The sequence below is a fragment of the Microtus oregoni genome, unplaced genomic scaffold (assembly GCF_018167655.1).
Source record: "Microtus oregoni isolate MIOR12 unplaced genomic scaffold, Mior012 000038F_ref0000394, whole genome shotgun sequence".
Classification (NCBI taxonomy): domain Eukaryota; kingdom Metazoa; phylum Chordata; class Mammalia; order Rodentia; family Cricetidae; genus Microtus; species Microtus oregoni.
The window spans coordinates 620,964-647,036 of record NW_024543097.1 but is presented as its reverse complement, the minus strand read 5'-3'; the positions used below and the strand labels follow the sequence as shown (position 1 = coordinate 647,036).

The 26,073-nt window shown below is 42.0% G+C and overlaps 2 protein-coding genes across 2 annotated transcripts in view; one reads left to right on the top strand and one right to left on the bottom strand.

Moving 5' to 3' along the window:
• Adam23 (ADAM metallopeptidase domain 23) overlaps window positions 1–26,073 on the bottom strand; it is a 159,133-nt gene that overhangs the window by 78,687 nt on the left and 54,373 nt on the right. The window contains exon 4 of the mRNA XM_041631816.1: window positions 4,110–4,173. Within this exon, the coding sequence (XP_041487750.1) occupies window positions 4,110–4,173 (64 nt within the window). The remainder of the gene's footprint in view (window positions 1–4,109; window positions 4,174–26,073) is intronic.
• LOC121433494 (nicolin-1-like) overlaps window positions 14,951–26,073 on the top strand; it is a 28,287-nt gene continuing 17,164 nt past the window's right edge. The window contains exon 1 of the mRNA XM_041631944.1: window positions 14,951–15,005. Coding sequence (XP_041487878.1) covers window positions 14,951–15,005 — 55 coding nt within the window. The remainder of the gene's footprint in view (window positions 15,006–26,073) is intronic.

The window sequence follows — 26,073 nt, the reverse complement described above, 5'->3', positions numbered from 1 at the left end:
GATATGCCTTAACTCATGGAAACTCACCTAAGATCATCAGAGGCATGCAAAATTAAACTACAGGGAGCTATACCTCACACTTACTAGAATGACTATTGTAGAAAAAAGAAAAAAGGCAAGGAGTATGTGTTGGAATGGTTTGTGGGGAAAAAAGAGACATTTGTAGATCTACAGATTGGCATGACCAATGGAAGAGTGCATATCCATCCAAAACTAGAAAGGAACTCTAAATCTCAAAGAGACAACTGCACTGTAGGCTCCTCTCAGCTTCATTCACACTGCCAAGCTGGAGAAACTAACGGACCCGTGAAGGAAGAAATCTGTCCCCAGTGGAAGACCCAGCCATGGCAGGAGGGAAATCCTGCCCTTATGCAACACGGTGGGGCCCTGTGCTAAGTGGAAAAACCCAGCAGAGAAAGACAAATGCTGCACTGACCCTCAGAGGTAGCATGAGAGAGTCCAGCTCATGCAATCAGAGGGTAGAATCGTGGCTCTCAGGGGCAAGAGGAGATCGGGCAAATGAAGAGATGTTGGTCAAGGCATAAAAAACTCAAATAGTGTGAGTGAAACAGACTGGGGAGACAGAAAGTGACACACAGTGACTACATACTTAAGAATCTGCCGTGAAGTGGATCTTAAGTGTTCTCACTAACAAAAATGAGTACAGGAAGTAAAGGATGTGCTCATCAGGGGATGCTGATCGTTCCCCGCGAACCCATGCAAAGCATGACATTTGGCATTACGCAACTATATAATATTCTTATGTATAAAATCCAAGTCGCACACCTTAAATATACAATTTGCATTTTTTAATTATACTTCAATAAAGCTGGGAAAAAAGAAAGCACTCACAAAGGACCACATATTATAGGGTTTCATTTATGTTCCAAATAGGCAATTTATAGAGACAGAAGAGTAGATTAGCAGTTACCTATGACGGAAAGGAGAGCCACTAGGGAACGACCGCTAATAGATAAGGTGTTTCTTTGTGGGGGTGATGAAAAAGTCTGAAAATTAGATTATGTTAATGGATGCATGATTTTGCAAGTATAGGAAAAACAATTTAATTGTGCACTTTACAGCATATAAATTACGCCCCAATAAACCTGTTTAAAGCAGAGAAAACATAAATAAGTTGCTTTTTAAAATGAAATCAACAAAGTTGCTTTGTTGTAGATTACATTGCACTTTGTGCAAGGAGCAACAGAAGGAATTGTAATAAAATCTGCTTGGCTGGGCACACGAAAGAAGATGCTCCGCGTGCGTTAGTAAACACCTGCCTGGCTCCTCGCCCGTGAACTTGATGATTCTTTTCCTCTCTAGTTCCTGTATTTACTTCTCTTTTCAGTCCACTTTCACTCAGCAAAAGTAAAAGACCTTAACCTCATCTAGGAACGGGATTGAGGGACCATTCGGTAGAGATAGAAAGGCTGTAACCGTGAGCTCAGAGTACCCAGGCATCAGGATTTTCATCCCAATGGGAATTTATGCAAGTTCCAGAGCATTTTAAGTATCTACATCTATATTTTACCTCAAGGCCCTCATAGGCTGTTTATGATTACAGGCTTCTCTAGTCAGATAGCAGCACACAAAGGGTGTGGAGAGTGTTTATGTATATACCTTCCTTTGTCTAAACAGTTAAGGCGTCTTTCATATTTTAATTAGGTGTATATGGGAAGCAGAGTGGAAACCTGCCTGTGAATGTATAATCCAGAAAAGGGCTTTTGGATCCCGTGGAGGTAGAGCTACAAGCAGGAGCAGGGCGTACTCTTACCCACTAGGCCGCCTCTCAGGGCCACCTGAGATCAGCTTACAGGGTGGGTAGAAACCCCCGCCACTCCTCCGCATTAACTTCCCCTTTTGGTACTCCTTTCAAAAGCTTCATCAGATAGCACAGCAGCCAATCTTTGTAAAACTCACTTTTAAAGTGCTCCTAAGTTTATGGGTGTAATGAGAACATGAATTTAGGCAAAATTATGCATAATTTCAGAAGCAAAAATTGTCATTATGACCAAAAGTCATAAAATATATACAACTCTTTGATCCAGAGAGTCTTATTCTTAAAATGAATCCTTCAACACTTACAGTGTGTTTAGACTGCACCTGGGAAGTTTGTCCTTATGACAGTTATGAGGGAAGGCTGGAAGCAAGCTTGATGTCTATGGCTTCATATTTTTAAATGAATAACAGCAAGTTAGAAGAACATTATTCAGTTTTTAATAATGAGCCAATAAAAACATAAGTTTCATGCATGCTAAAGCATTTAGACTATCATTAGATTTTATAAATCCTGCACAGAATGTGTATGTGTGACATCTTCTTGGGTCTTAAGGATATGTACGTGAATGTGTGTGTGTGTGTATATATATATGGATCTCGCCATTAGGTTGCTATCATTAATCCGTTATCTGTGGACAAGTAAATTGGGGTATATGAGCTGTTAAAGGAAATGTGTCATACATGAAACAAAAGGGATGGAGGTAAAATCAAACTACAGTGAACATAGCTCCTTTGGCCAGAGTTGATATAGCTTTTGCTTTAAATATGTTGCAACCACAGGAGGTTTGGTATATCTTATTATGAAAAAGCCCTCATTTGCACTACTTCAAATGAACGCTGTACACCAATTAGCTATTGTACTTCTAACTTAAGTGTGAGCTCCTTAAAAGTTCACATCAGGTTCCTGAGGCTGTAAAGGTGTGCCGTTTGCTGAGTCTGAAAAGTCCTTGTGTGATCTCCTCTGGTTCATTGAGTCAGCACGCACCCGGTTCACAGCGTGACTGTGGGCAGTGTTTCTAATTAGGCTGCCCATAAGCATGTGCTGAGACATGGCCTGGGAATCCTGGTCTCCCTGCATCACAGCTTTGCAAGCCTGCACGCTTGGTGCCGCCGCTATGCTGATGTTCATAAGCCGTCTGCAAAACACAAACTCTATGTTTCCCCCATTGCTTGCTTCTGGCTTGCTGCCCAATTGCTGTGGTTTACATGGGCACTACTGAGAGCCTCGGTGACACCAGGACAGCCACTAAAAGTCATAATTTCTTTTCTGTACCAGCCATGGATTTTCTGGCTGACTCGTGGAAATCACTGTTTGGTAGGCACTACCAGCGATATCTCTTTTGCTTACGTTTAACCCAATTTGTTCCTTACTGGTTCTTCATGGTCAGAAGAAAAGATCGCCTCCACCTGAATAATTTCAGGTGCCCCACTACGTTTAGGTTACAGCCTGTGGTGGCCCTGAACAAGTTTCTTGCCTTCTCTATGCCTCTATGTCTTTCGTTTTACTACTGGGACCTGTTTTGAGGGGCTGGGGTTACAGCGCAGTGGTACAGCATTGCCTAGCATGCCCAAGGTCCTGAGTTTGGTCCCCAACAGGAAAAAGGAAATAAAATAAAATAATGAAATAAAGTTGGGTTTGAAAGTACGTGCCTGTAAACTCAGCATTTGGAGCCAACCTGGGTTACACAGCCTCAAAAGAGGGAAAAGAGAAGAATATCCCCCGAATCTCATTTCCCCACCTGCCTTCTACCCGTGCACATGACGCGCTCCGACTAAACCGTCACTGTAAGAGTTCACGCAGTCTTATGATTTTGATTCCATGGCCATGAAAGCCTGAAATCCAAAGTCTCCATAGAGCGCCAGCATTACAGCTGGAGTGGAAAAATCCACATCACCAAACTGTTTCATAAACAAAGTCGTCTAAAATGTACAAGATTGCCTTCTAGCTGTGCATGTATGGGGTGGGTGAGACATAAATTAAAGAACTATATCTCCAATATCGCGTTGTATACAAAACTACTTTAAAAAAAATTAAAGCCAAAAGACTTCCAGCTCCAAGCATTTTTAAAAAGGGTTACCCAAATGGTATTTGGTATATGGAACAGTGAAGTCCATCTGATCATTCAACAAGGTAATGGATGTAAAATCGAAACAATAAAACTCCCTTATTGTCCTGAGTATACAGAATCTAACGCGGCCTCAGCACTTTGAGTTCTCGTGAATTCTTTCTCAGTAAGTCAGTCCCTTGCATAGGAGGCTGGGCAATCTTACTGACCGACCTCAGGACGGATATACTTTATGTTGCAGGAGATCTGGCCCCTTTACTATACCTTAGAGTACATTGGTTTCCCATTCTCATAGTGAATCTCCACGTAGTCAGAAGACAGCAAACCACTGCAAAAGGAAAGAAAAAGAAAGAGTGAATTCTGCATCCAAATGCTAGAGGTTTAAAGATAGCTCGATAATGGAGGAGAGGAGCAGGGAAAGCGCAGACTACAGTCAGAGAAAAGCAGTCTGGGGTCAAGTCTCCAGACAACATCCAGGGAAGCAGGAAGAGAAAGAAAGACAGGAGGGGAGGGAGGGAGGGAGGGAGGGAGGGAGGGAGGGAGGGAGGGAAGGAGGGAGGGAGGGAGGGATCAAGGAAGGAAGATCCTTCAGTCTACTGAGGAAGATAAAACATAGTCAATTTGAGGGAAACCCTTAGATTCAGCACCTGATAGACCTGTCAGTCAAACTAAGCTGCATGTAGAAAACAAGCCCTATTAAACACACACGATTATGCTCTAATGGATCATTGGGGAGGAATACAGAAAAGATCTGGCAAACATTCCCCATAAAGGCCAAATAGTAAACCCTGTGGCTCTGCCAGCGCTGTGGTCCCTGAGGTAACAATTGAGTTCGCCATCCTATCAACAATACATAGACAAATGAGTGTGGCTGTGTCCCAGTAACATTTTATTTGTGGAGAATCATATCTGGATCTCATAAAATTATAATGTACTATGAAATGGTATTACTTTGAATTTTAAAATCCGCTTGGAAATGCATAGAGCCATCAAGAAAGTCCAATGGGAAAAAGCACTTGCCACACAAACCTAACAAGCTGAGGTCAATCCCCAGGTCCACTGGGAGGAGAGAACTGGCTACTATAAGCTGAGGTCAATCCCCAGGTCCATTGGGAGGAGAGAACTGGCTACTGTAAGTTGTCCTCTGACCTCCACATGTGTGCCCTGGACACACACACACATTCTACTTCACACCACAAAACACAATAAAAATAAATTCTAATTTAAAAAATTAACAACATAAACTTGGAAGTCAGAGCAGGTTTTAGACCTAGCACAGTCCACAGATGAAGGTGTTGCCACAGGCAAGTTTCACCAACTTGTGTAAAATACAATTGTCAAAAATATGAAAGTCACAGGGCACTGTGAAGAAAAATTGACTAAGTTAAACCACAAATATGCATCACTTAGCCTGGAAATCATCACTGAGTGCTCAGTGTTGGGCACTGTGACTGTCGCTGCTGTCACTTTAACTCAAGTTTTAAAAGTGCATTCTCCTGGAAACAACCTAAATGTCCCTCCACTGAAGAATGGATAAGGAAAATGTGGTACATTTACATAATGGAGTACTACACAGCAGAAAAAAATGACATCTTGAAATTTACAGGCAAATGGATGGATCTATAATACATCATATTGAGTGAGGTAACCCAGACCCAGAAAGACAAATATCACATGTACTCATTCATAAGAGGCTTTTAAAGATAAATCAAAAAAAAAAAACCAGCCTACAAATCACAATCCCAGAGAATCTAGACAACAATGATGACCCTAAGAGAGACATATGTAAATCTAATCTGCTTGGGAGGTATGAAAAGACAAGATCTTCTGAGTAAATTGGGACCATGGGGACCATGGGAGAGGGTTGAAGGGGAGGGGAAAGGAAGAGCAGAGAAAAATGTAGAGCTCAATAAAAGCAAGTTTTTAAAAAGAGCATCTTTTAAAAAAAATGCATTCTCCCCAATGGAAGTGTGAAATAAGCACTTGGTCACGAGACTGGAGGAAGACTTTTGAGTGGCCGTGCGCTGTTGATAAGGACAATGCCTCAGGCCCATGGGAATGGGCACAGCCCTTCTGTGTCTGCTTGAAAGTGTTGGTAGTGTGCACAGGAAGTGCTGGTAGTGTGCACAGGAAGTGTTGGTAGTGTGCACAGGAAGTGCTGGTAGTGTACACAGAAAGTGTTGGCAGTGTGCACAGGAAGTGTTGGTAGTGTGCACAGAAAGTGTTGGTAATGTGCGCAGGAAGTATTGGTAGTGTGCACAGAAAGTGTTGGCAGTGTGTACAGAAAGTGTTGGTAATGTGCACAGGAAGTATTGGTAGTGTGCACAGGAAGTGTTGGTAGTGTGCACAGGAAGTGTTGGTAGTATGCACAGGAAGTGTTGGTAGTGTGCACAGGAAGTGCTGGTGGTGTGCACAGGAAGTGTTGGCAGTGTGTACAGGAAGTGTTGGCAGTGTGCACAGGAAGTGCTGGTAGTGTGCACAGGACGTGTTGGTAATGTGCGCAGGAAGTATTGGTAGTGTGCACAGAAAGTGTTGGCAGTGTGTACAGAAAGTGTTGGTAATGTGCACAGGAAGTATTGGTAGTGTGCACAGGAAGTGTTGGTAGTGTGCACAGGAAGTGTTGGTAGTATGCACAGGAAGTGTTGGTAGTGTGCACAGGAAGTGCTGGTAGTGTGCACAGGAAGTGTTGGCAGTGTGTACAGGAAGTGCTGGCAGTGTGCACAGGAAGTGCTGGTAGTGTGCACAGGAAGTGTTGGCAGTGTGCATAGGAAGTGTTGGTAGTGTGCATAGGAAGTGTTGGCAGTGTGCACAGGAAGTGTTGGCAGTGTGCACAGGAAGTGTTGGCAGTGTGCACAGGAAGTGTTGGTAGTGTGCACAGGAAGTGTCCAGCAGCTTCCTCCTTGAGGTGGTTCCCCAACAGAAGCCTCCTACTGAGACTAACTCCTTCCCACAGTGCTGTACATAGCAAGCACTGGAACAAGGAGGTTCCAGGTTGTTGAGCGGCTGGTGCCCCAACATCAGAACAAACATGGCATCCTGATTCCAGCTTCTCCAGACACCTGTGTGTCTGTCCTTCCTTCATCCCTTCATCGCTCCAGTCAGATTTCAGAACCCAGCGCAGGGTGCTCTGTGCCCACCTAAGAGTGCTGGATTAGAACACCTGAATGGTGACAGCGACCCTGGAACAGTGGGGGCTTCCTCCCAGATCCCCAGATTAGGCACAAACCATACCCAAATACCTGTTTTCCCAGAGAGATCCTTTATTAAGGGGAAGAGAAGTTAAGTGGCTGCTTTCTGACTTGAGCAGAAAAACAGCAGCAAATGACCTTGCAGGTGTCATTTTTAAGAAGAGAAAAGGGGAGGTCTGTGCTAGAACGGGCTAGGATGCGGTGGTAAAGAGATAAGCGACAAAGGAGAAGGGAAAGGGACAAGGGGAAGGGGAGAAGGGGCATCTGTCCTGGATTGGCAGAGGACTGCCTCTGGACAGAGGGAGGAGATGTGGCGCATAAGCAAAAGGCAGTTTATAAAAGTAAATGGAGAAGGCCCGTGTTAGGATGAGGTGTTTAATAACTGGGCATGTTAATTAGGTGAACCAAGGGGTGCTTTCGATAGCTGGACTTTGGTATTCAGCCTCAGGAGGAGAAAGTCAAATAAAGGAACAGGCCTGGTGGTTAGCTTTAGGAACGCAATCTCATGGTTTTCAGAAATGAAGCGGGAATGGGGGAGCAGGACACGGTCTGCCACAGCCACCCTTGCCATGCTCAAGCTGGCCAGAGTCCTTCGAGTGTCTGTCCAGATCTGCCACCAGGAGTAACCACAGGAGTGACAGGTCACACTATGGGACACTTACTCCTTCATCTTCACGACACACACGTGTTCTAACCATGGGTCTGTTTCCTCTTCTACAAAACGGAAGCCTGCAACAGGTGACTCTGCAGGGCCCGCCCTGCTCAGACACGCTGACCTTCTAGAAGTCACTCGTTTGTTTGTTGGTTGGTTTTTCAAGAAAGAGTTTCTCTGTAGCTTTAGAGCCTGTCCTAGAACTAGTTCTTGTAGACCAGGCTGGCCTTGAACTCACAGAGATCAGCTTGTTTCTGCCTCCCGAGTGCTGAGATTAAAGGTGTGCGCCACCACCGCCCAGACCTCTAGAAGTCACTCTTAACAGTAGGTTTGTTTGTAAGGAAACTTCAAACGACTGTGACTGGAGAATGGGAGGACTCTGTGATTCTGTGTATAGTTCAGATCAATACCTGATGTACCCTTATGTGACTCCATAGGAGGCTTGGGAACGGATGCTCCGAGCCTGACAGCAGTTAGCTAGGAACCTGCCCTACATCTAGCATGCCCTGTGTGCACCCAAGGAGAGTTTTTACAACACAAATAACATAGTAAATAACATGGTGACTGTGGTGGTTTGAATGGCCTCCACGGGCTCATATGTTTGAATACTTGGTCCCCAATTGGTGAAACTGTTTGGGAAGGATTTGGAAGTGTGGCCTGGTTAGAGGAGATCACTGGGAGTGGGCTTTGAGGTTTCAAAAGATATATGTACCCACTCATTCCCAGTGAGCGCTCTCTCTCTCTCTCTCTCTCTCTCTCTCTCTCTCTCTCTCCCCTCTCTCCTCTCCTCTCCCCCCTCTCTCTCCCCTCTCTCTCTCACTCTCCTCTCTCTCTCCTCTCCTCTCCTCTTCCCCCTCTCTCTCCCCTCTCTCTCTCCTCTCCTCTCCTCTCTCTCTCCCCCCTCTCTCCCCCTCTCTCCTCTCCTTTTCTTCTCTCTCTCTCTCTCTCTCTCTCTCTCCCCTCTCTCCTCTCCTCTCCCCCCTCTCTCTCCCCTCTCTCTCTCACTCTCCTCTCTCTCTCTCTCCTCTCCTCTCCCCTCTCTCTCTCTCCCCTCTCTCTCTCCTCTCCTCTCCTCTCATCTCTCTCTCCCCCCCTCTCTCCCCCTCTCTCCTCTCCTTTTCTCCTCTCTCTCTCTCTCTCTCTCTCTCTCTCTCTCTCTCTCAGATGTAAAGTCTTAACTGTTTCTGTTGTCAAAACTTTGCTCTGCCATCATGAATCCTCACCTCTGACACAGCAATCTGATCACAGGCTTTCTTTTCTAAGTGGCCTTGGTCATGGGGGTTGTCACAGGACCAGAAAGGGAACTAAGACAGTATCTATACTTAGACATGTTTCCATGTCCACCCAAATGACCCCTGACATTCCAAGAAGTCACATTCATATCATTCCCAGCGGCTCTGAGCTGTCAGTTCATTTAACTAACTAGTTCAGGCAGCTGATGCTGGGCACCACGCGAACTCAGTTTCTAACCAAGCCTGCCCCCTCCGTCCACCAGAAGCGTCTCTCTTTTTCTCTTTTTTCACAACGTGTGTGTGTGTGTGTGTGTGTGTGTGCGTGTGTGTGTGTGTGTGCGCGCGCGCACGTGCGCGTGTTTGTGCGTGTGTGTGCGCGTGCGTGTGTGTGTGTGCGTGCGTGCGTGCGTGTGTGTGTGTGACGTGAAAGAGAGTGCATATGTAAAATGGTCGACTTCATCCTTTCCTCGGGAGCTGTCCACCTTAGTTTTCGAGACAAGGTCTCTCTCTCTCATCGGGAGCTGAGGCTCAGTAGTGTCTTAGCTAGGCTAGCTGGCTAGCTAGCGTGCCCCAGGAATCCTTCTGCCGCCACCTCCTCCTCTAGAGTGTGCTTCATTTGGAGCTTTTTGTACAGAGATGCTAGGGATTGAAGTCAGGTCCTCATGCTTGTGAGGCAAGGACTTTACCCGCTGAGATGCCTCCCACTCCCCGTTTATGATATTCTTAATTCATCAAATGATTACCTCCTTAAATAGAGAGGAATTTAGGTTAGTAGATTCACACAAGCGTAAGTTTATTACCTACAATGATGCTTCTGCCCTTAAATATATATATATTTTTAAAATATATATATTAAGCAATAGATTTAAAAGTAAAAAGGGCTTGTCAATTGCTGTTTTTCTCAAGTGTAGGGGCAAAGTGTTACTCCTTTGAGTATAAACAATAAAATAAGAGTTTAAACTGGGTTAAAAGGCAGGGATTTAAGAGTATTTAAGAGTATAGCAATGAAACACCTGGTGGGTGAGAATGATTACAGGTTGAATAGAGGCTTTGTGCTAAGTGAGACAAAGATGGCGTGCTAGGCGAAGGCACAGTGTGAGCACAGTTCAAGGGAGCTGAGCTGCATGCAGAGAAAAATCCCAGCAAGCGGGGTGGAAAGGAGCAAGGATTAAGGCACTGAAGGGCTACAAGAGGGATTTGATGACTTCCTCGATGACATGAGAGGTTATATCAGAAATCTCACAGTACAGGTGTTCCTTAGCTCTGTGGTGATGAGCCCACGTGCCAGAATACGGTTTAGAAACCCTAGTATAAGGAGAACAAGAAACACAGGACTGTGACTTCAGAGTGGAGAGAGGAAAGGAAGAGGATTTAGGTGAAAAACATCATCTGGTTTTAGGTGTATCAAAGAGTTTGATCAACCAGCATGACCCAACTCTCTTCTGAGGAGGCAGCTACAGAGCATGTGAAGCAGCTGAACCACTGTGTGGCTACCAGTGTGTCCACGCAAGTCAGCCAGGATCTGTTAGCAGCCTGCCGGGCAGCGTTCCATCCAGAAGAAACGGCTGCTCCCAGTCTAGTCCTTACCAGTCCTACTGAAAACAAACAGGAGCAGCAACAACGACAACAAACACCTGCACTTCATTCAGGACCATAGTCCAGTTTTCCCAGGCATGGGAAAATGGCCCAAAGAATAAAAAGAAGCCAATAAGAAAAAAAACTACCAGAAGTAGGGCTGGAGAAATAGAAAACTATCAGAAATGACACTCAGCAGTTAAAAGAACTGACTGCTCTTCCAGAGGAGCTGGGTTCGATTCCCAGCACCCACATGGCAGCTCACAACTGTCTGTGACTCCAGTTCCAGGGCACCCAACATCTCATACAGACATGCATGTAAGCAAAACACCAATGTACATAAATAAAAATATTAAACTATCAGAAATAATAAGATAACTAGTTACAAGATACATATGAAGCACACATGCCTATGTAAACCAGCAAAAACAATCTAGAGATGATATAGGTGGAGAGTTCCCAGAATAATAAACTTTACATAAATATAACAGCCACATACACACGTTACTATTTAATGCCCTAAGAATAAATAAGTATAAATACACATGAAATTAACAGCAAATCCTTAGTTTTAAAAAAATAAAAAATAAAGTAAGTCATCACTGAATGAAGCAGTCCTGATTCCCCATGACAACGATGTCCATCACTGTCCACCTCCTTGAACATTAGTGCAATTCCAAACAAAATCTCAAGAGTTTTGCTGTTGTTGTTTTTTTAACATGATAAAATTACTCACGTACATCTTTAAGAAAAATGTGCATCATTTTTTCAAATAAAATGAAGAAAATCAGGACTTTGGATCAGTATTACAGGAACTAAGATGAGCAGTGAGTGGCCCCATCATCAACCCAAAAACACAGCAGAACATCCAGAAAACTCTCCAGTTCACAGAAAAAGCTTCGCGGTGGGAAGAGCGGCATTTACATCTACAAAGTAGAAAACTGGAAATCACCAGATGGCCATGACTAAATATTTGGGGAAAACAGACCCCTATTCCCACGCCTTATGCAAAGCCAAGACTATGTTTTGAAGTTGTGTGCAGTTAGTCAAGTCACAAGCTAACTACACAGGAGGTCTTTGAATAGATGACCTTGATCCAAAAGCAGAGATAAGACTGTAAAAATAAAATAAATGGAGATAAGTTGTTAAAACAACAAAAATTTCAAAACAGATATTAAGAAAATATGTGCAAAACGAAGATTTCTAGTGGACATAAGACACCCACAAGGCCACCTAGTCAAGGAGCAAGTCTTGTAAAGTCCGACAAGAACTGCTAAGGGTGATCAATCACGTACAACACACAAGGGTGATCAATCAGTACAATGCACAACTGCAACAGCCTTGAGAGACTTGGAAATTAAAAATAACAAAAGAGGACATTTACAAAATAAAAGGGAGTGACAGTAGCAAGTGCTGGCGAGGTTGCAAGAAAACTTCCACTCCAGAGGCCCGGTTGGCAAAGGGTGTCAAAGCCTGCAGTGTGTTCCCCTCCATCCAGTTTGATAAGGAAAGGTAACAAGTCAAAAGCAACACACACACACATGTGTCTCTCGCACAGACACACATACGTTCGCACACCCTCCCATACATCAAGGGTCACACGGTCACAGCCACACTCGCTCATATATGCTCACACACTCACACACACTCACAGGTATATACACACGTATGTCCACTTTCATCCAGACTCATACTTAGATTCACATATCCATACTCACACCTATACTCACACATATGCCCACACATGTGCACGCACACACACACACTTACGTAGATGTGAGCAGGTTGATTTGTGCTATTTTACAGTCGCCTGGAGAAGTGTTCACACGATCAAGGAAAAGAAGCAGTGTGAAGATGTTGGACCCCTTCAGGACGTGTATCTGTGTCCATTCACAAGCAGGAGATTTCCTCCCCAGCTATTACTTCCTGTGGAAAGCCCCATCATTTCCTTTCTTTTGTTTACCTAAATTTCCCTCAGTGATGATAAGGCCACTTTCTTTTTTATTTCTTCTTTTGAGACAAATTTCACTATGTAGCCCTCACGGAGAAACTCACAGAGATCTGTCTCTGCCTCCTGAGCACTAGACCTAAAGGTGTGCATCACGCGCCTGGCATAGAGAACCTATCTAATGAGACATCATCGCAAAAGCTTAATATTTTAGGCCACCAAATATGATGCGCCCTATTTTGCTGTAAAGCATATAGAGTTCAATTTAATATGTTAAACTTATTAAAACTACAAGACAAAAAACAAAATATTTTGCAAAAATGTTACTTTGTATACATGTAGTTTAAACATTGGCAAATAAATCTTTTTAATTTAGTTTTTAAGTTTTGCATACAATGTATTTTGGTCATATTCATTTCTCCCAAACTCTTCCCAGATCCCCACCTACCTACCCAACATCATATTCTTTCTCACTCTTGAAAAACAAAAGCAAATCACACACACACACAAACACACACACACACACAAAACAAAACAACAAAAACCCTCTTGAGCATGTAGGAGGGGTGGGCTTAAAAAGTCAGGTTTATGACAGTACACAGGCTTAAGCAAAGGCTTGGTCCTTCCAAAGGAACGAATGAGGATTTGGATTTGGAAAGCTATATATAAATGCTGAAAGCAAACATTACATCCTCTGTCCAAAGAGAATCCAAGGTCTTTAGGACCAGGCACAGGCGGACACAGAGAGGCTCCTTTACTGGGTCAATTAGAGCCATCAGCAAAGTAATTAATGTTAGCAGCAGGACAGAGCTGCAAGAAACAAGCACACACACTAGGAAGTGCTCATCCACATATGAGACCCTGGAGTGTAACTCTCCTTCACTCATTTGATTAATTGAGGAAGTCTGAATGAGACAGCGCAAAGATGAGAATTCAACAATTAAGAGAAACGAAAGATTAATTTATAACAAAATATTTCCATTCTTTAACGTTTATTAGAAAATCCATTAGGCGAAGGCCAACTATTTTTTGTAGGTGTAAGAATGGATGCGTGTGTGTGTATGTGTGTGTGGTGTGTGCATGTGTGTGTGTATATGTGTGTGGTGTGTATGTACATGTATATTTTGTATGTGTGTGGTATGTGTCTGGATCTCTAAATGTGTGTGGTGTGCATGTGTGTGTATGTGCATGTGTGTGTATACATGCATGTAAAGTCAATACTGAGTGTCTTCCTCAGTTGCTCCCCACCTTAGTTTTTGAGACAGGATCCATTATAGAACCTGGAGCTCACTGATTGGTTAGACTGACTGATCAGCAAGTCCAAGGGACCCTTCTGTTTCTGCCTCCCCGGAGCTAGGGATGCAGGCACACTCCTTCCCTTGGTCTTCATACAGGGGTGTTGGGAATCCAGCCCCAGGCTTACACAGCAAGCACTGTGCAATCTAAGCCATCTCTCCAGCCTCTACTTTGCAGCTTTGCACTAATAGTTAAGAAGGAAGGTTTCTGTAGAGCGTCCACAGCTGTCTTCCTAACTAGGGGACGTAGCCCTTGATTTCTGCTGGCGCCCAGCAACTTTATTCTCAGTTCCACAGCTGAACTGAGAATAAAATGTCCACAGACAAACTCTCAAGACACATGAACTAAGACTGAATTTGCACAGCCCAACACAGGAAAACATAATTTGAAGTCCATGTGCTAAACAGAAGACAGCATTCTGCCCAACCATGGAATCCCTGTGTATGCACCAGAGACATGTGGGCAGTATATCCAAAGTCCTCCCGAAATTAAGGAAGGAACTACCACAATGGTGCAGTCAGAGAGATGCTTTTTCCATAACAGCAAACCACTGTGACAAATAGCACAACATAGCAAAGAAGGAAGAGAAGAGGATATAAGAACAAAAGAGTAACCTTCAACAGCTTCTTCATGAAACACAGAATTACTACCACACAAATAGCACACTGTTTTTAACTATCATTTAGGAAAATGGCCTTCAGGCAATTCTAACCTTGGAGCACAACCATAGCATCAAAAAAAAAGATTATTCACTGACCTTGAACTGCTTTTTAAAAATTTATAATTTACCTAGGGTACGGCTGATTTCTCTAAAGGCAATATTCATTCTCCCAGATGGGACATTTTAAAATATTAGTAAGGCCAACAGGCTTGGGAAGAAAATTAAGGAATTTTCTAGAAACATAACCATTTTTGTGTAACTTCTTTCAGAACAACCCTCTCCTCTTGATGATGACTTTGAAACTTAGCATCATTTCTCAACTTGCTACCTGGGCATCTTTGGGTTTACTGTTTAGCCTTGGTACCTTGGTCCCAGAAGAAAGCCTTCACTAGACACTTCCTGGAGCTGTCTCTAAGATCTAGGAGAAGTCTCTCACACTGTGGAGCTACTTTATCCCTTGCAAAAAAATAAAATAAAATAAAAAAATAAAACCAGGAACCCTGGATTACTGGATGCTTAAAGAAACCTCCAACTCTCAAACAGCGCCTGTGCGATGTCTTCACCTCCGGCCTTGACAGGAGGACTCCGAGGGAGCTCGTCGGCTGCGGGTACTCTTCTTAGAGACTGTGGAACCCACAGAAGGTAGCACCCGCGGCAGAAGTAGACCTCACAGGGAAGGTGTGGTCTCCTGCTTCCTGTTTCCTCAGGATGTTAAGACCCTTTGGCACACACTCCCACCACCATGAAGCTGCTCCACTGCGCCTTCTTCGTCAAGACAGAATTGAACCTTTTGAAACCATGAACCAAAACCAAACCTCCTTCCTTTAAGACATTTCTGTCAGTGACCCAGGAGTAGGTAACACACCCCCTAAAAGGAAAGGATGCTAATATCTGCGGCATACACAGTCCATCTAGAAGGTGCACTCTTTGTCAGGTAATCAGCTGTGGGAACACTGAGATGCCTGTAGGCCAATCTTCTCCACGAAATGCTGGGAAACAGCTCCATTCTTATTATCTCCACACTGGGGAAAACTGCGTACACTTTCCCTAACTCTACACATTTCTACACATCTCAACCAAAAGAGAATGCCTCCATTTTCGAGATATTCAAGATATTATCTGATATTGTTTCTACAGATCTGATTAATAATTAACAAAAAAAAAAACCCTCTCTTACACAGAAACTAATCTGAAGGCCAAGGATCAAGAGCGGCCAAAGTTACATTTGTGTTAACCAATCTAAACAGTCTGCAAAACCATCACTTCACTGTGACAAAAATAAATCCAAAACTCCATGATCGCATTAACATGCTTTATCATAAAAATGCTAAAAACCAGGGCTAACAGGGAGAAATCAGTGCCCATCCTGCAACTATCTTATAATTAGCAAATTGGAGAGCAATTAATGTCACTTTGAGAGACGTGTATAAAATAGTGATTAGAGGTGAGTAATTTAATCTATTCCAGTCTAATTATAGAGTCTAGACATTTTGCATACTATTAAAACTGGATTTTTATCTCTTAAAAGCTATTTAGAGCATTGTTTGTGCATGACATTGTAAAAATGTATCCTAAGATCACTTTCAGTACTTTAGAGGTAAACAAACATTCCTTCCATCCTGGTATAGATGTGGTCTGTCAGCTACACAGTGAAGGCACTAGTGGCTTTTAAAACGCAGAACAGATCTATAGGTCAGAGCCTGAAACAATCTCTCTACATGGGCTTTCTCCCACAGCCAGACAACTCTCACTGTGTGCTCTTAAAATTTCAGTCTAGGTCAACAATCTTACATTCACAAAGTGACTCTCGATATTTGGATCAAAAGCAAAACCTTTGTAAGATTCCAGAAGCTGGCAAATCCCAGAGAGACTGACATAGAAAAGAAAAGTAAAAAAAAAAAAAAAAAAAGTTCTTCTATTTGGGCCTTCCAGGGGATATATATTTATAGTTTAATTTTAAAACCAATGCTTTTAGTGCCCTGGTAGGAACTAGCATTAACTGTATATGATCCACAGCGATACATTTACTAAGCATTAATACAGGTCTCAGACCCATAAGAGATTAGAACTAGAGACAACAGAGAAATAGATGAGCTCTAAATTATCTGATTCACATCTAGGAGGCCACATCAAAAGGACAACTCACGATAGAGCAGAAAGCACCATGAGTGATTTCATGGGGAAAAATGAGAAGCTAGTAGATTCAAAATTCTGGACCTAGACAATAGTCAAGACGTGCAATGTCTACAGAGGCCGAGAACATGGCAAATGGTGCCCACGAGGAAAGCATGGAGGCTCCTTGAAAACATCATCCCATGGCAAGTGCGCCTACCATAGTGCCTCTAGATAACGTCATGACCGTGGAGACCTCGTGATGGGACTGATGCTCCCTTTTCAGGGGTCACCACCCAGCTCCCAAACACACACACACACACACACACACACACACACACACACACACACACACACGGGGCTTATTGGCTTATTCTTCCTTAGAAAGCCCACCCTTAGCTTGGCTTGTTTATAGCCAGCTTTTTTTAACTTAAATTATCCTATCTACTTTTTGCCTCTAGGCTTTTACCTTTTTTTATTCTATATTCCTTTCTCTTTTTTCTTACTCTGTGGCTGGCTGGCAGTGTGGCTGGGTGGCTGGCCCTTGGCCTCCTCTCCTCTTTTTCTCACCTCTCTCTTTTCTTCTCTCTTCTCTCTTGAGTCTATGTTTCTCTTCCTACTTATTTTCTCTGTCTAGCAACCCCCCATCCCTCTCTCCTGCCTAGTTATCAGTCATTCACCTCTTTATTAGGTGTTTTAGGCAGGCGAAGTTAAACAAATGCAGCACATCTTTGCATCATTAAACAAATATTTCGCAGCATAAATGAGTGTAACACATCTTAAACTAATATTCCACAACAGTCTTTTAAGCAGAAATGAGCACAGCATGGATCGTGAGTAAGGGCCTAAGTCTTCTGACCATCACAAAGAAGGAGAAAATGAAGCAGGAGGGGAGAAAGACACCAGAGAGTGTACTTGCTATTTTCTCAGTGCAATGTGAGGACCCAGCAAGACATTCTTGAGCTAGCCAAGATGAGGGACTCGCCAGCAACTAAGCCTGTCAGGTAGTTAAGTGCTCAGTTTATGTCATAGTGTCAGCATGAACCTAAGTAGATAAAAACAACAGGTAAGCCTCTTCTTAATCCTAGACAAGATCTGTAATAGAATATTAAAAATAAACATAAACCTATTTTACCATTATTACTGAAAATTCTATTGTTATCACTTTAAAAAAATTAGATATAGTTTATTTTATGTGTATGAGTGTTTTACCTGCGTGTATATATGTGCACCATGTATATGCCTGGTGCCCAGAGAAGTCAGAAAAGGGGGGTCAGATCCCCTACCGCAGGAGTTAGGGATGACTGTGAGTCACTTGGTGGATACTGGGAACTAAACCTGAGTCCCCTGCAACTCCCGCTGTTACCACATTTTGTAAGAAGGCTATTTGTTTGTTTTATGGGTTTTGTTTGTTTTGTGAGTTTTTTGCTTGTTTGTTTGTTTGGGGGTAAAAATTTCCAAATCTACTACCTAATCTTCAGAATGAGAAGTTATCACAGGAAGACGAGGGTGGTGGAGGACGCATGGCAATGAGGGACACAAGGAGGATATCTAAGATACTGACCCTGCGTGTCTACCAGAGGGATGAATATGGAGGGATGTGCATTTATCGTGCAGTGATTATTTTTTTTTAGGCAAAGTCTAGCATTTCAGGCTGGCTTCAAACTTGCTATGTATCCAAGGATGACCTTTAACTTCAGATCTTGGCTCTGCCTGCAGAGTGCTCTGGCTGCAGGTATTAGCCACCATGTCCATGTGATGCTGGCGGTCAAATCCTAGGCCTTCGCGCCTGCCAAATAAGCTTTCTGTCCCCTGGTCAAGGGAAGAAATCCAAAATATCTACAGTTAACAGAAACAGAAAGGCTTAGTCTAATTCTGACATTAAAAATTTAGACTATGAAACAAGTTGAGCCACAATGAGACCAGGGCAGAAACATCTGGCGTAGAGAGCTGTCACTGTTAAGACCAGAGAGGGGACTAAGGAGCACAGGGGAGGAGAAGGGCAGAGAAGAATCAGGGGCTTGCTCCTTCTCTAGAAACAGCAGCCACCAAACCGCTTCTGGCCTCTAGTGTGCATGTAAGAATCTACTCCTGTTTGAAGAGGGAGGGAACGTCGGGAAGGGAAAGGAAGTTATTGCAGAAGAGTAAAGCACAGATGAGAGACGTTCAGAAAAGGCCACCATGCACCAGGACTGACAGGATCTAAACTACATTCGTGTATCGTCCAGAAAACTAACTCCTATACTAAGAGAGCTAAAGGAACAGAAACCCAAAGTTTATCTAACTCCAAAGTCAGTCAACAATATTCTAAATACATGAAATAGTCCTCTAAGACCTCAAAAAGACTTGACAATCAAAACTTTGCTTTTCAAGAATAGAGAGCTGGCTCAGTGATTAAGAGCATGGGCTGTTCTACCACAGGATGTAGATCAGGCTTCCAGCATCCAACAGAGCTCACAAACATCTATACCTCCAGTTCCAATAGATCAAATGAGCTCTTCTGGCAGGTACCAAGTATATACATGGAGCACAGACATACATGTATGCAAAACACCCATGTACGTATAATTGAAACAATATTTAAGACATGTGACATTATACTTCACTTTTACTGGAAGAATCTATGAGCTTAACATTTGACATAAAAGGGAAAAAAGACATCTTATTTTTAATCACAAAAATTAACATGTCTAGAAAATATTGACCTCAGTCATTGTGCTAAACATTGAAAAACATACTTCTGGACCTGTATGACAAGAACTTTAAGTCTCTGAAGAAAGAAATTGAAGAAGACACCAGAAAGTGGAAAGATCCCCCATGCCCTTGGTTAGGTAGAATTAACACAGTAAAAATGGCAATCTTACCAAAAGCAATCTACAGTTTCAATGCAATGCCTATCAAAATTCCAGCAAAATTCTTAATAGATCTTGAAAGAACAACACTCAACTTCACATGGAAAAGAAAAAAAACAGGATAACCAAAATAACCTGTACAATAAAGAACCTTCTGGAGGCATCACAATCCCTGACTTCCAGGGAGGAGGCAGAAATCTTTAATAAATAATTAATAAAAAAAAACAAATAATCCAGTTTTTAAAAAAAAATGGGATCCAGACCTAAACAGAGAACTCTCAACAGATGGATCTAAAATGGCTCAAAGACACTTAAGGAAATGCTCAACATCCTTAGCCATCAGAGAAATGAAAATCAAAACAACTCTGAGATTCTATCTTATGTCTATTAAGAATGGCCAGGATCAAAAACACTGATGACAACTTATGCTGGAGAGGATGTGGATAAAACGGGAACACTCTTCAACTGCTGGTGGGAGTGCAGCCCCTTTGCATATCAATATGGTGATTTTCAGAAAATTAGAAAACAACCCACCTCAAGACCTAGCAATACCATTTTTGGGTATATACCCAAAGGATGCTCAATCGTACCATAAGGACCTGTGCTCAACTATGTTCATAGCAGCATTGTTTGTCATAGCCAGAAACTGGAAACAACCTAAATGTCCCTCTATCAAAGAATGGATAAAGAAAATGTAGTACATTTACATAATGGAGTACTACACAGCAGAAAAAAATAATGACAAGTCAAAATTTGCAGGCAAATGAATGGATCTAGAAAACATCATATTGAGTGAAGTAATCCAGACCAAGAAAGACAAATATCATATGTACTCACTCATAAGTGGCTTTTAAACATAAAGCAAAGAAAACCAGGCTACAATTTACAACCCCAGAGAACATAGGCAACAATGAGGACCCTAAGAGAGACATACATGGATCTAATCTACATGGGAAGTAGAAAAAGACAAGATCTCCTGAGTAAATTTGGAGCATGGGGACCTTGGGAGAGGGTAGAAGGGGAGGGGAGAGAAAGGGAGGTGAACAGAGAAAAATATATAGCTAAATAAAAAAATTAGAAATACTTCTGAATTTATAATAACAAGTGTCATCAACAGCTCTTTTACTGTATTGACATGTGCTTATATAGAACAGCTGTTCCCCACTGGTGGACTGTGACTTTCTTGGGAAACCTCCTATCAGAGATCCAGCATATCAGATAAATATAAACGGTAGCAGAATTAGAGTCATGAAGTAGCAATGAAATAATTTTAAGTTCCGGGATCACTACAACATGAGGAGCTGCATTGAAGGCATTAGGAAGGTTGGGAACCACTAATCCAGAGGAAGGTGAATTCCCTGGGTGGCAACACCAAGGGAGTCGGGAAAAACAAGACCACAACACACCTCACTGACAGGTCCTCACTCACAGGGTCCTGTGTGTTTTGCTCAGGCTGAATTCTCTCTTTTTAATCAGACGATATGTCACAGTGTGAGGATGTGGAACACCAGTAATCTCGAAGAGGCTTATTCTAGGAGTGTTTTTAAATGCATAATCAGAGGGTCAGATCAGTGTTTTAAATTGCTCTACTTATATGCATAATTTTTTTAAATCCTACGTCCATGTAATGGCACTTAACAGCCTTTCTGGTGATTAATAATATCTCAAACCAGAGACATTTCTGAAATGGGTAATAATTTAAACAACCACTCAAAATGGCAATCCAAAATCAGAAAGGATGAGTACAACGGCATAATGAGGCCTTCTGCCTCCTTTCTGCGCCTCACGCCTGATCATTTCTATAACTCTTAATTAGGAAGAAATTTCACGTTGCTCGTCTCTTTAAAGCAGAGTGTTTGGGAAGCTGAAAAGTAACTCTAAATTTTATGGGTTTTTTTTCCCTTTTAATTGACATAATTACGCTCTCTAAGAGGGACAATGTGCTAATCTTGCTAAAATGGGCAGTGATCAAAATCGGGAGAGCTGAATGTCCATCTCCTCTAGCCGTTACCGTTCCTTTGTGGCAGGAGCCTCTGAGATCGGCTCTACTCTTTGTGAGACACATAATAAATTTCTCTGTGCTGGAGGCACTCTCTGTGCAGTCTCCTGGGGACCTGTATTTTTTGTGCCTGTTATCGAACCTGCCTTTGTCTTCCCCCTCCTCTCCTTCTTCCCTCCAGTGGCCACTACTGTCTTTCTTATTTCTTACAAATCGATGTTATCAGTTTCTACAAACACATCAGAAGACAGCTCCAGCATTTTAGTCCATGACCACAAGAAATAAATCATCCAGATCCCAGTGGCTTATAGCTATCCCAGGCTTTCCCGTGAGCAACAGTGACCTGACTCTGTAAGCTCCCAAACTTCCACATCTCCGCCTGATACTGGGTAGCCCTGGCAACCTGCATGGCTCCGAACTCCCTCCTCTACTCTGGAGTCCAATGTAACATACAGACAACAATGCCTTAGTGATAAAAAGATATATTTCAAAGATCAGAAAATGCTTTCCTGCCAATTTTCTCAGACTGCAATTAATTTTTACACCATATACTACTAATTACCTCATAAACAATAACAGAATCTAAAAGAGGAACAAGAAAAACACAGTCATGACTATAATCTCGAACTACCAAAAACCATGAAGCTGAGTATTGTGCAATGTGCCAACATACAGCACTCAGAAGCTGAGCAGGTCAGGGCACCTTAAAGGTAAAGAGAAGAATAACGGGACTGCATCCCCAGGCTGTCCTCGGTTCCCTGGGCACTCTGCCCCAGGCTTCACTGATGCCTCTGGCCCCCACTGAGAGAGACCCCTCTCTGAGGAGGACAACACTCCAGTGAAAAGTGATCAAAGCACAAAATCCAAAGTAGCTGAAGAGTGCTAGCTTGTCCCTCCCTTCCTGTGACTCCTCACACTCTTCCCCACACCCTACTTCAGCAGATTGCTCCATGCACCAATTAATCATATATATACATATATAGTTACATATATGTGTGTCATATATATGTATATATACATATATGTGGGCCTAGGTCTAGGCATTGAAGAAGAAGCAAAGTGTCAAAGTCCAAAAGAGATGAAGGATGTGCATCAGAAGAAAACAAGAAATGCTTAAGTTCTATGGCCTTGAAGAAATTTTAGAAATAACCTCTTCTATAAAAGGAAGTCAAAGAAATATTTAAAAATAATATAAAAAGGAAGCTGGTAAAGTTCAGAATGCAAATGAAATAAAAATAATTGTTGCAAGGTATCAATCAAATCACAAAGAGAAAAGGGATAAAGAATAAAAACACATTCAGGACTCAAATATGATACTGTGATACTGGACAAGTAAGAATCACATCACATCATTGGTGTCCCTGAAATAAATTACAAACATGGAAGGGAAATAAAATAAGAAAACGTCATGGAGTTGGAAAGTTGCTATGTGGTTAAGAGCACTTATAGCTCCTGCAGAGGCCCTAAATGATGGCTTACAGTCATCTGTAACTCCAGTCCAGGCTGTCCAATGCCCTCTCTGACCTCCATGGGCACCAGGCATGCACACAGTACCCATATATATCCAGGCAAAATACCCATACTCATAAAATAATAAAATAAATAAATCTCAAAAGATATTTTTTAAAGAAGAAGAAAAATACAATGAACTTGCAATTCCAAAAGGCAAGTCATGTTCATAGTGAAATCAAAAAACAGTCTTATCGATGAGTGGTCAAGTTATCAATGAAGAATAATGATGATCAACTCTCTAAAAGAAAGACATACTCTCTGACACTGGCATCTTACTCACACCCCAGGGCGGGCTGCATGCTTGACCGACACAAAGCAGATTCCATGTGTATTTACCTTCTCTTTTCAGTGTGTGTATGTGTGTGGTGGTGTGTGCACACACCACCACACACATACACACACTTTTTTATACTTCTCGTATTTTGGTTTGATTTTCGTTTTCTTTTAAAGAGAGAGAAAGATGTGAAAAGAGATAGGTATGAGGGTGAGTCTGGGTGAACTCGGGGAGCAAGAGAAAGAACAGGACCAAAGTATATGTATGAAAACAGTTATAAATCAATGTTTCTAATAAAATAAAGACACACTCTCTGGAAAAGGAATTGCAACTGTCTGAGATTTGTTCATAGGAATTAGCAGGCCCACAGACAGCCATTCTTGAAACACTCCAGGGAAAGGGGGCTGAAGGATCTCGTATTTTCCCAGATTGTTCCTCAACTGCAAAGACAGCAGGAAAGCATTTATTTAGAAATGAAGTCATGAGACAACACTCAAAGCTCAACCTTGAATAATCTGCTTTTCAGCTAATTCCAGTCAAGCAAGACACAAACAGCTAAGGAAAGAAGTAGAAAACACAGTAAAGGACTCATAGTGACCCTTAGAAACTATCTCAAAATTAATATTTACAGTGGAAATTTTGGCTCATGATAAAAAGGCAAATCTTGCAAAATTTGATAATGTAAAAAAAGCATTATAACTCTCAAAGGGATTAAGTGAAAGAAGTTTTAGTACATTGGTTTTTCTTCAAACATACAATCTAGTTGATTATATAAAATTATGTCGTTTTTTAATTGATTCATAACGATGATTATCATAACTTTAATGGAATTCAATTGTTTTTGTTATGAAGAATCGGCCATTCTTTGATGATTCTTTTTAATTTTTATTATTTCTGTTTTAAGAAATTGTAACATCAATTTTTATTCAATATAATCATTTACATTTAAATATCATAAAATAATTTCACATTTATAAATTGTTTACTAAGAGTGCCATTGATCTTGGTAGTGCTGTAAACTAAATAGATATAACAGTTATTTATGAAAAAATATCATGAATTGTTTTTTGCTTTTTTTCTGCATTATTTGAATTCTCTCTTGAAATTTTATGAATGGCAGTTTTTTGCAGAAACAATACTCTATCTTTTCATAAATTTGGTTTTGTTCTCTCAGTCACTCTCCCATGTCTCAGAAGTACAGGGATCATGAAGAACAAGTAACTAAATGTCCACCATTAGTGTGTTATTAAATGAAGATTTAATAACATGTCCATGACTTCAGTATAGAGGAGAAACAAGGCACTTGGGAGGCCCATTTTTCACGGAGCCAAGCTGCCACTTTAAGGAAGCTTTGTTTCCGAATGGAAATCACAACTTCAGGGAAGGGATGATTCATGGATTATCCATCATTATACTGAGGCATTTTTGTTTAAATCTTTGCTTTTGCTGACAAATAAGACAAAATCTTTATTACTCAAATAAAAAAAATGCCTACTTCAGCATCTAGGACTTAGTCGGTGTCCAATGCACGCAAGCTTTTAACTTACTAAATGTTATCCAAAAGACAGAGGGCTATGAAGAAAAACCCACTGGTAGGAGTAAATGGAAGATGAAACTGGGGTGGGGGGATATTTATCTCTTCTTCGCCCATTCACAATACCCTTAGCTCTAACCAAGAACAGATCTAGAAATGAAGGAAGGCCCGCATGGCTATGCAATTATCCCTGTTCTGCAGGTCCGTGTTCTAGACTTGCCGTCTGCTCCCAGTTCATTATGACAAGGGCAGAAATAAGTCTATAGGGAAAAACAGAACATGCCTACAGAATATAAAGCATGGATTTATGAAGCATGTTTGAATGAAGACCCAAAATTGTGAGCCTATTCCACCTTGTCTGCTGAAGGTCAGATAGTTTGAGCTTGTTCAGAGTTGTGGACTTGTTCAGACTGTGGTTACACACCCTGACCTAGGGTGTGGTTACTTGGTGTTTTGGACATTAAGGTGGCCCAGAAAAATAGATCCGCTCCACCCTGACCGAAGGTCGGAGAATTCAAGCACACTTTTGCTTTTTCTTTTGAATTAGATGTTTTGAACTAGGGAGTGCCTGCCTTCAGGACACTTGGTCTAGAGTGGGATCACTACCTAAACAACAGAATGCTTTTCTCATGAATTAACAGCTTGATGTCTCAATCAACAGCTGAAGCAACTAGCTGTTGTAGCTGTCCTGTGAAGCATGTTGAAGCAGTCTTGCCTCCCCACATATACCCCGTTTTATATTGGGCTATGAAAGTGTATGAAAATTTAAACACAAGGTGAACTCAGAACTCAGGACTCAGAAGAATTCAGCATTCAGGGTCTACTGAGTTGCTCTCCTGTTCCTGTCCTGTGTCTCTGTGGTTCTTTCTTATCTCTGTTCCTCCGACACAGCATTTTTGATCCTCATACCCCTACTCGGAATGTCCAAACCTGCCGTAACCCGCCGTGGTTAGGACAGTGGAGAAGTCACCCCAAAAAGGCAGCTTACATGTTTACAACTTTTATATTCGTGAGACCAAACACAAACATCAAATTACCCTGGACCATCAGACAAAACTTTCCTTTAAAAGAGTCCACTTGTGAATGAGGCAACGGTAAACCAACGGCAATGCCTTAAGTCCTCCAGTCAGGCTTTGGCTTTGTCCTGTGTTACAAAATGCTGTGACTTTATCCACAGGCAACACTTTAAATTCACATTATTAGAGTCGGGAAAATAGCCTTTCATTTACTTCTTGGAGTGTGAATGTTGAAAGACAAGAGAACTAAAAATAGATGCGAGCCACCTCCTACCGCAAGATAAGGTACAATCTGATCCCACCGCGTCTTTCAGATCCTCTGATCATCTTTCCACAGTTTTTAAATGATCTCAAACTTTCTACTCCTTTTCATTTAT